The sequence below is a fragment of the Carassius auratus genome, chromosome 10 (assembly GCF_003368295.1).
Source record: "Carassius auratus strain Wakin chromosome 10, ASM336829v1, whole genome shotgun sequence".
Lineage (NCBI taxonomy): Eukaryota > Metazoa > Chordata > Actinopteri > Cypriniformes > Cyprinidae > Carassius > Carassius auratus.
Genome location: NC_039252.1, coordinates 10,218,707 through 10,229,655, shown reverse-complemented (window position 1 = coordinate 10,229,655; position 10,949 = coordinate 10,218,707). Strand labels below are relative to the sequence as shown.

Here is a 10,949-nt window from a genome sequence, read left to right as displayed (position 1 = left end):
ATAAATTGCTTCTGCACTGATGTCCTGTAATGCGTCATTAATTGCTAAATGCTGGATGGAGTCACCTAACAAGTCAATCAAATCTTCTCCAGCCTCTGTCTCTTCCCTAGGGTTTGTGAAATCAGACAGCTGCGAAAGGTCAGCGTCGGTCTTGAAAGAGTCTTGGAAAGATCCAGACTGCTGGAGAGCTTGTCTCAGGTTTTGCCAGTGCATTTGAGGGTCTGTAGGGGAAACGGCTTTTTGCTTCGCTTTTGACACTGTGGCATAGACAGGTTCCTGATTCTCGTGGTCGGTGTCATTGCTCGACACTTGACTTCCACTTTGTAGCTCAACTGCATTCAGAGAAAAGCTCCTACAAGAGGGGTTGAGCATTTTTGATGCTTTCTGCATTTTCCCCTCAGGCAAAAAGTCAGCGGCTTGACTATCGATGGTGTAGATGTACGTTTCATTCGTGGCCGTGGCTTTCTCGAGCTAGACTTTGTTCTGCATGGTCAGGGCTGATTGGCTTTGCTGTAGAGGGTCTGGGTAGATTCTGGATGGCTGCGCTGACAATGCTAAACAGTCTTTCACCCTGATGGGTTGTAAACTCGAAATTCCCCTCGCCGGACTCGCATCTGCGACCAGCCTCAAAGGAAAAAGACAGCTGAGGGAGAGAAAAGAGAAGGGAAAGTTCTGAAATCTATTTTCAGAGCGGAGATGTTTGTCCACAATCACTCGAGCGATAATAAAGACAGGCGGTTTATTTCCCACGAGAAAAGGCATGCAAATGAGTTCAATGTGTTTAAATGAGGAAACTTCACACCTGCACGATGACACCACTAACGAGTGGAAAAAATGTACAACAACTTTTTTATTATTATTATTTTGGATGTGATTAATCACAATTAATAATTCTACAGCAACTTAGGGGTAGGGGAAGAGCTCATTATACACACACACACATCCACACATATACATATATATATATATATATATATATATATATATATATATATATATATATATATATATATATGTGCGTGTGTGTTTATAGTCTTAAAATATCAGTTCATTTGGCCTTACATACACATGCACACATATATAAGATGCTTACCAAGGCTTCATTTATATTGTAAAAACAATAAAATTGTGAAATGCTATTACAAAATTTATGTTATTTATTCCTGTGATGGCAATCTTAATTATCAGCAGCGATTGATCCAGACTTCACAAGATCGCATGTGTCACATGATGTTTCAGAAGTCACTCTCATATGATGAAGATGAAAAGAAATTCCAAAAGAAGCAAGCCTACATTATTTATAATAGAAATCTTTTGTTACATTGTTGGCATGTTTTTAGTTTCTGATCAATTGAATGTGCCCTAGCTTACCTTGTCCTGTCCAAACTTCCTTATGTAACAGTACATCCATTTGAATAGCACTTTCTTAGTTTTAACATCCTTCAGGAGTAAGTATTCCGGCAGGGGAGTGAGGATATATTCCCCATACAGACTGCACCGAACGGCTGCCTCTGTGCCCACGGCCATGACCAGGAAATCCCGAACTGCAAGACAAAAAGAACAAGAGAGTGGGAGCACAAAAAGGTGTTCAGAAATCAGAAATAAAGTGAATAACTTGTCTTGTGCTACGTCAACAGCCTGTAAAAGATAAAAAAAATTATTAGTCATTGTTTACACTTACAAAAATCTCTTAAATCTCATCCAATCTTGTTTGCATTAAAACAAATTAAATGTGGTTTGACATCCATTTTGAGAAGCACCTTTGGATCGAATACAGCAAATGCTTCATATGTCCTTCTTGTACTTTTTTAAGGTGTTCATTTTAAAGGTTTTTTTTTCACGTTTGCAATGTAAACCACCATTAATAGCATAAAAAGTGCATGTGAAACATCATAAATGGTGAGTAAATTACTTTAGGGTGGTCTGTTTCTTTAACTATTTAACCTACAGTTTCAACTTATAGACTTTCTGTAAGAGCACATGGACAATATAAACTGAATCTCTTTCTCTTGTCTTTTTTGAGTCGCTGAAACTTGCACCCGAAGTCGGCAGGGAACACAACCTATTGCTTCTCCTCTGGAGATGGCTTTGAAATTCAAAATTGGATGTCCACAGGAGCAGGAAGAAGCCAGAGAAGGCAGCCCTGTCTAAGTTCAGCCTTTGTTCCCTGGGTTGATGTTCACAGCTGTCATTTTCGGAGCCTCTTCCTCCTCGCTCTACATCTTCCAGGATGAAACAGGCTCTCAAGACTGTTGGCTTGTTGCCCCGTGAGACCTCACCCATGAGCGTAAAATGTCAAATTTACTTGTTTTTCCTGTTCGCTCTCGTTTGCAGCGCTGCTCGGGGAGAACGTTACACGCAGACGTGTGTAGTTCCTTTGCTATCTGGAGATACAGATGACATGTGTGAAGCACGACTCTGTTAGCATGGATGACTCACTAGACACATGCTGCAGTTAATGTTCTGAGTTAGCCGGATGATGAACAAGAATCGTTTGATTTTGCACCTTTGTAGGTCTCCTTCATTTGGTATTTTAGTAAAACCTCTCTGTTTAGATAAAATGACATTCACTGGCTGCACTTTATTCTTATCTGTGCAGGTAATGTCCTTCATGCTGGATTAATAATAATTTAGGTTCATATGCACGAGTTTGTTTTTACTCCTGTTATAATGCTATTAAATCATATGAATTCAGTATTTCCCTTATCACAGAATCATGACTCTGACCTCATAGCTGCGTTCTTGGTTAAATAAAATAAAATAATGAAAATCCCTACTTTCTCTTTTCTATGCGCATTCATAAATTGCATTCATTTGTAAGTGTCATATTTGGCAGTTAATTGGGATTATTAGTTATATTAGTTTTGTTTAGGTGTCTTAAGTCGTCATTTTGGGAACAATACATGCAAAATTCTGTTGTCATCATGTTTTCCTCATTTGATTCGTGCTTTGGTGCAAAGCAGGGCTTGACAATAACTTTTATGTGTTCATTTCTGGTAAACTGACTCCCGGTGCCCATCTTGATTTCAAGGGTGTCTGATGAGATCTGGCAAGTGTTAATCAGCCCCTGATTGTCGGGTCACTGATTAAAAAGAGTCTTAACGACCCCGGTTCATCAGCGTATTGTGCAGAATGCAAGAGACGATACATTAATTAGCCATGAGTTTTGTGCGTCAGCGTAATTGCGCATATGTACATATTTGTTTTTGCATTTCCTAAGTGTCATCTGTTTGATCATTTCAAACAATGCATGATCAAAAACAGTCCTGCAACTAATTGGTTGTCTGTTCGTGTTCTAGGCTTTAAGCCCACAGCCATATCAAAGGCACGGTCAAACCACAGCAGCACCGCCGGTGTCATTAGAGAGAACCTAAAAAGCCAATGTGAAGTTCACCTCGATGAGAAACTGCAGCACCTGCATAAATAAGATTCAGGTACTGCACAGCGGATTCAGTAGATGAGTCGAGGGCTTCTCGGGGAGGAAAGGCTCGATAAATGCAATCCCAACTGTGAGACGCTGATACTTTTTTGACTCTCAAACTAAGATCAGAGAAAAATATACCACTTCCTTCCTATCTGGCCCATGGGTGTTCACATTGAGCATCTATCGTCTAAAATAAACAACAGGAACTACAATACTTGGGTTGCTGACCCAAAATATTACTGCTTTTAATGTAGTTTTGATCAAATAAATGCAGCTTTAGTAAGCAGACTTCTTTCTAAAACACACACACACAAACAAAAAACACTTCATAATCTGAATCTTCAGGTCTTCACACTTGTAAACATTCAAAGACCGTCCAGTCATATAAATCATTGATGCTGTTGAAGACAGAAAACGCATCATCAGCCTGTTTGTCTCTCTTATTCCCAGAATTTCTCGATTTGAATGGTTAGTTTCCATCTGCTCCAGTTTTTGTCTTTGATGTTGAGCATCAATACAAAACATCATCAGCCACCCACAACCTAGCAACTTGAAACATTCTTGCTCATCCAATCAAATCTATCAGGGGGTGGTTGCAATCCAGTTATCCCTAAACTGCGGCAAGCCTGACCTCTAGCATTTTTAAAATGACTGTGAAGCATTTCAGGTCAGCTTGACAACTAGATTGAGATCTTTTGCACACAAAGATCACTTAATTAGTACATTTTATATGAATAAAAGCCATTTTGAAAAATGTACATTGGAGAAAATGAAATATAAGGGACATTAAGAGACAGTTAAGAGGAGGGTGATGAACATAATCACTTCATGTTCTGCCATGTCTAGCGATTTGCTTATAATTGAAAGCTATTTGCTCAGTCCTCAACCAAGGATACAGAAAATTGAGATTATGTTCAGAATAGCGCACTACTCTTATTATTTCTGCCATATACTGTACAGTATGTTCTGTGTGAAGGGATTATTATAAATGTGTGATATGCACCTGTGTATAGATACTGTATTGCACAATGCAATGCATCTTACACGAGCTTGCATTTTTTGTGTAATTGCATTATTTGAAGAAATATATTTAGGTGAATTTACTCTACAAAAATAGGCCTATCTTTCTTGACTCAACATTTTACATTGTTTTTACACAAATTAGATGAAAAGTCATTTCTATATACTTTTTATAACTGGTTCTGCAGTTTTGTGAGATTTACACATCATGTTCAAAATCAGTTTTACACATCAGAGATTTGTGTGAGATTTACACATCAGTTCAAAATTCATGCAACCATCATAACATATATACACCACCATTCAAAGGTTTGGGATCACTAAGATTTTAATTTTACAATTTAGAACTTTTGTTCAACAAGGAGTTAAAATTGTTTTTAAAAGTTGTTTTTATTTTTATTAAATAAACGCAGCCTTGATGAACATAAAATACTTATTTCTTTCTTAAAGTTACTGACAGTGAGTGGTTGAACTAGGTATTGCAGTCCAAATTCAAAATATTGGAGGGTTTTTTTTTACCCGGCCCCTCCTTCTTAGACTTGACGCACGCACGTTGCCAGATTGACAACACCAACAGGAACTAGCGCACTTGACGATGAATGAGATTAAATATGCTGTATTTTCCGACAACTGGCAACCCAGGATACCTTAATACAATTGGGTAAATTGGCAGTGGGCGAGTTTCACAATCCAAAACAAAGACCGACATTCTGGCCCGGAATGCAAATTTCAAAGGAGAATAACTGACTGTAGCACTGTTTTTCATATAAACAAGTATGTAAACTTAGCATGTTTCTTAAATACCTGCAAACATTATGATATTTTTATGCTTTATATAGTCAAAATCTTACATACAGCATCTTTAAAGCTTTAGGAAATCTTACCAAACCCAACATTTTAACTGTGTATTTATATACTTATTTTTGTAATGGATATGTTTTAATATATATATATATATATATATATATATTTTTTTTTTTTTGGTGTTTGTTTGCCAGTGGAGAAGTCAGTATCTTAAGAACTGTTGTCATGGCATTGAATACAGCAAGATGAGGATGTGACGTGTCACTCCTCCTCAGATGAGAATAGAAACATCTTGAAGTTCATGAAGTACTGATTTACAGTCAGACAAGTTTCATCCTCTTCACTTCCTCACTCTCTCTCCTCTCCTTAGTGTCATTTCTTCTGTCTACATGTGCTGCTCTAAAAACTTGCACAGCGGAACCCAGACGAAGCCCTTAAGACAGTCTGAGAGCTTTCACCCAAAGTGATCCAATGAAATTTAGTGCTATTTTTTGGCCGGCTGCTCCTCTGGCCCAAAATGAAGTCAGATATGATGTCAGACAAGTCACATCCAATTCTGAAGTATCAAACAACTTTATTTAAAGCTGAACACGTGGTGCTTTTCTGTGACAACCACATTGTTAGTGGTTTCTAGGTCATTGCTAAGTGGGTTTTTTTTTCTTTTCTTTTTAAGTTGTTATTGGTGTTTTGCTAGCTGGTTGTTTGCTAATTCATCTGAAAATGCTATTAATGATGTTCTGATTCCCAAATATTCCTTAGGGCCCTCATCCAAGACACTAAATTGTGTACTAAAACCTTATTAGTAGTTTTAGTGACTCTTGCCATTGCGAGTGCCACAAAAGAAGTGCTCTGTTGTAAATGATACACATGGGCCAATAGAAATCTTGAACTAGATGAAAAGAAAGAAGCAGGAAGTCAATAAGAAGTGGCCTCAGGTGAATGAGGTGGTTTGAGGACAGCTTGCGTCCCCGTGCTTCATTTCATTTGTCGTCTCCCCTGAATGAGCTCACTCTACAACTGAAAACAGTGTCCCCTCTTTCCTGTCCTTTAATGGAATCAAGGTTGGCCACCTGTGGCCCAAATGGGCAATTTGACTCAAGCCTGAGGTTTCGCTTGAAAAAGAGGCTGTTCGTCCTTGCAATAGGACAAACTAAAATAGCATCTCTCTCTCCTCTCTGTCCCTCCAATATCACTAACATTACCTGTTAGGGTGTGATGCCTTGAACCGTTACCTTACCTCATATACAAAATATTAGAACATAAAGGTAATTGTTTTGTATTAAATTAATAACATAATCAATAATATATTAATATACTGTATGTATGTGTATGTGAACTGTTGATAGATAGATAGATAGACAGACAGACAGACAGACAGACAGACAGACAGACAGACAGACAGATAGATAGATAGATAGATAGATAGATAGATAGATAGATAGATAGCTGCCTTACCGCTCTCTGCGGTGTCATAAAGTGAGTTTTCCTGCATTTCTCTGGCGTGGGAACTGCTCACAGGTTCAGAATAGTTGCAGCCCTAAAAGCATTAAATGGTTTTAAAGTGTGACATCTGTACCTGAACGTGTCCATTATGTATTATGAGCATTATGCGCTGTGATGGGATGTGATTGAACCTACGGGAAACGCCTGCTCGCACAGACTCTTGATCCAGTCCTTCACCTCTGAACGCTCGGCTGCGAACACGTAAAGTTTGTCTGAGGTCTCGAGGTAAAAGGCGGCGCAGTCTTTGGGGCAGTCGGCCATCTCTCTTTCTGATATCTGGATGCACTCTCGCAGCCGGATCACCTGTTTGTAGTCGGGCTTGCGTTTGCTGGAGCCCTGTTTGAAGGAGGAGTATTTGTGCTCGTACAGCTCCAGCCGTGACACGCTGCGTCGGCTCTCCGCCGCCAGCACGCACCACACCTTCCTCCATCTCTGAAGAACACACATGCACATCACAGGCTCAAATACTTTAACACATTTACTTAAAGTATTGTTTAAAAAAAGAAAAAGCACTAAGATGCTTTTAAGCAAAACATTTCATTTAAAAGCGAAGTTGTAAATGATGAAACAATAGACAAAAATTATTTGGACGCCATCTGGTTGCCAAAAGTTAGTCATGCATTCATGCAGAGCTGCCTTTCAAATTCTATTCTGTTACTGATTACAAAAACACGATGAAAATGTAATCTTGATTAGCTAATTATTATAGGTCATGTATTCCAACAAATTTTGAATTCATTGTACTCAACTTTTTTCCTTATTAATAGATTGTAATGGGATTGTAAAAAAGAGAGAGAGATAAATTCCATTCAAGTTTGATAAAAAAAAAAAAAAATATATATATATATATATATTGCATTATGTAATAATGTATAAATATAATAATAATAATGTATAAAATATAAATGTACTAAAATCTGTTACATAATGTACAACATGTAAATCACATTCTACTATATTGCTATCATCCATTCATTGTCTTTTAACATTTTAGAATGATATAATGTAGAATAATGTAACATTAATAATAATAGATAATAATGTAATATAAAACAGCATTTCTTATCATACTGAAAAGAGTTGTGCTGCTTCATAGTTTTGTGTAAGTCACAGTACATATTTTTCATATGAAACTACCAAATTTTGCCACAAGTGTGATTGCCTCATATAATAATTGCTGTTAATAGTGTTCATCGTCTGGTTGACTACGTCTTGTATTCATTTTTCTGAAATGTCTGCCATGTGCACATAAACTGTCAGTCACCACTACTACTGCAAAGCTACTACTAAATCTTGTAGAAATGTAATTTTCTGTAAAGTTGCTTTGCAATGATTTGTATTGTAAAATGCGCTATACAAATAGAATTGGACGTGTATATAACGTGTGTGTGTGTGTGTGTGTGTGTGTGTGTGTGTGTTATGTGCATTTATAAGGCCAGTACAGCGGCCACATTTCTGCGATTGTCATTCTGCTAATATATGCTGAATCCATGCTAGTGAAAATTTATTCATTTCTTTAGTTTAACTTAAAAACGTGAAAATAATCCCAATATTTATAAGGCAATATTCATAAGGCTCTGAGCAGGACACTGAGTCTCACCTTGCCGAAGCGTTGCTGATGAAAATAAAGCGTCCCTTTTCTCCTGATGTCCTCCTCCATGGTCCTTCAGCTGGCCTTTGTCTTGCTTCTCTCTCCCCCTCTCTCTCTCTAGGTTCCCTTGATCCCCGTTTGCTTTTAAAGAGTCAATGGTGGACTGACCTGAGGTACATCGTCAGACTTACTTCCTGTCTAAGATGAAGTCTAAATCAGTCTCTTGGAGAAGTCAGATGAGGGGGCGTGTGTCTGTATGCCTGTGGTAGGGTTGGTTTCCTACTCATATGATTCTTCCTGTTTGACACTATTTAGGGCTGAAGACTGTATATCTTCTGAGAAAGTGTGAATACATTTAACATCCTACTAGCACCTCTTTAGAATCAATCAGGGTCAGAGGAAATGTTCACACATCTTACTAACAGCAAATGCTATGCAAAGTTGTGCATAAATTCAAATGTCATTCCAAATTGTATTAACATGATCTGCAAAGTTGTTAGCATTTTATTATAGTAGGCCTATCTAAAACTGGTCAGAAGTATTTGTATACATCAGACTGAAAATATTACTCAGGAAGCAGATTAGTAGATGTCAAATACAGTCAGGTTTCATGTCATAGGTCTGATGGTGTATCTAGAGTGCCCCTTCGTGACCAATGCTGGCTATTACAGCATTCTCAAACATCAACAGGTCCACACATTCTTGAAGATCATATTCTTGTTTAGGAACCCCTTTAGCCTTTCAATACAAGCACATTAAAAAATCTATTTTAGCCTTGTTTGAAAAGGGTCAAAAGGCTATTGTTGCTTGAACACTGTACAAATGTCATCTTTGGTCATGTGACATCCTGCTGTCATCTGGCCAATCAGCAGAAGCTATAGATAGTGGAACTTACTTGCAGGAGGTTAGGTGAATGATGAAATACTTTTGGGAAATGTCCTGTGATGTAACACGCTGAAGTCAATGATTAATGATGTAATTTTAAAACTATTTATGTTTGATTATACTTTTGAATTCGTTTTTATTTTTATGTGTTCCCTTATCATTTTAGTTTTAGCCATTTTAATATTGTATTTGTTATGTTTATGAGGGTTTTTTTTTTTTTTTTTTTTTACATTTCTGTATAGCTTTATCTCATTTTTTTTTTTTTTTTGGTTATAGTTTTTTATATATTTTTGTAATTATTTGTTTTATTTGTAATTAGTTTGTCATGCAAGAATATGGAGAATAAAAACGAATTTAACTACTGATAGCTGCTAGAAATATTTACATTTTAATGTTAATAACAAAAAAATTATGGAGATTACAAAACTGTCCTGTTCAAAGCAATTCTAAGTCACAGTGTGATAAATCCAATACAATAACAGGGAGCAAACTCTGAATGGAAAAGTATCTAATCCTGTCGCTGTCTCTGCACTCTTTTCACTTCAGTGAATACTTTGAATGAGCTGTTAGCTGCAGGCATAGCTTAATCTGAGTGAAACTGTCAAAAAAAAAAAAAAAAAAAAACTGTGAGCATCTTGTGGTTTGTTAAGGAGCCTGAAAGCTGTAAGTTTAGCCATCTGTATTACTAAGCTGACTGTTTATCCTCCTGATCCAAAAATATAATCATCTGGTGGTCAAAATCTATTTATAAGTTTAAGCCTGTAGTGCTGTTTTGGTCAGTGTTATTGAAGAATGTTTTTTTTTTTAAGGTTAAATGGTCCTGAAGAACATGTCACATTTGTACTGTTCACTGTCAAAAATAAACACAATGGTAATGAATAGGAAGGAATGTCATCTAGTGAAAACATTTGGTACAGCACCCAAATAAAATCTTACTGAAAGCTCTTTTTTTTTAAATATCAACCTAAAATTTGAAACAGGTTTAGACTTATGGCTTTAAAACAAATATGCATTTGCAAAATATAGACTATAATACATACATATATACATACATACATAGTATTTTTGAGCATTTTTCATAATACACTTAGTGGTTTTTTGTTGTTGTTGTTGTTTGTTTGTTTCACTTTATTTTTCACTCCAGCAATAATCTGCAATTTCTGAAGAGCTCTAAATCTATCCATCAAGATTTACATTTAAGTTTGAAATTTAATTTATTCCCAGAAAGCGGTTAATGGTCACATCATCAACACATTAACTACTTATTTTATTGCACAACAACCCATATGACTTTATTAACAACCTAGCAACCATCAAGAATTTCTTAGCAATGGTCCTAACTTCCTACAAAAATCCCCTTTATTTGTTACAATAGAGTTTGTTAAGCCTAATCAAATAAAATAAACTCAATCCATAAATAACTGTACATTCTTTTTAGCCTATAAATAGTCATGATTAAAAAGTTACTGGAATTTTAAATCTTTGATTGTTGCTTTAGAAACCATGGTTGTCAGAAGTCAGAGGAAAAGGAAAATTAATACACAAAATGTATATTGTTGTTGTTGTTGTTGTTCTTATTAATATGATTAAATCGGTCGAGGGCATAACAGTTAGTCATGTGATGCCAATATGGCAGCATCCCTGAGATGGCTACCAACTCCATGTAAATGAAAACTACAGAAAGCAATATGTCTAGAGTCTACATCTCCTAAAAAAAATTAC

General features: G+C 36.6%; 1 protein-coding gene across 1 annotated transcript; it reads right to left on the bottom strand.

The window, feature by feature from the left end:
• Positions 1-445: 445 nt before the first annotated feature.
• Positions 446-8,573, bottom strand: LOC113109793 (docking protein 3-like). Its single transcript, XM_026273558.1, has 5 exons — positions 8,352-8,573; positions 6,887-7,183; positions 6,704-6,785; positions 1,372-1,544; positions 446-643 (listed from the first exon to the last, which is right to left on the bottom strand). Exons 1-5 carry the CDS (start codon positions 8,409-8,411, stop codon positions 446-448), a joined length of 810 nt encoding a protein of 269 aa, XP_026129343.1. The 5' UTR covers positions 8,412-8,573.
• Positions 8,574-10,949: the final 2,376 nt, after the last annotated feature.

Coding starts and splice junctions, on each gene's coding strand:
- LOC113109793 (XM_026273558.1), bottom strand. CDS start 8,411: ATGGAGGAGGACATCAGGAGAAAAGGGACGCTTTATTTTCATCAGCAA. Junction 1,545..6,703: donor TTATGACACCGCAGAGAGCG/GTAAGGCAGCTA, acceptor TTTGTCTTGCAG/TTCGGGATTTCCTGGTCATG. Junction 644..1,371: donor GGAAGTTTGGACAGGACAAG/GTAAGCTAGGGC, acceptor TCTCTCCCTCAG/CTGTCTTTTTCCTTTGAGGC.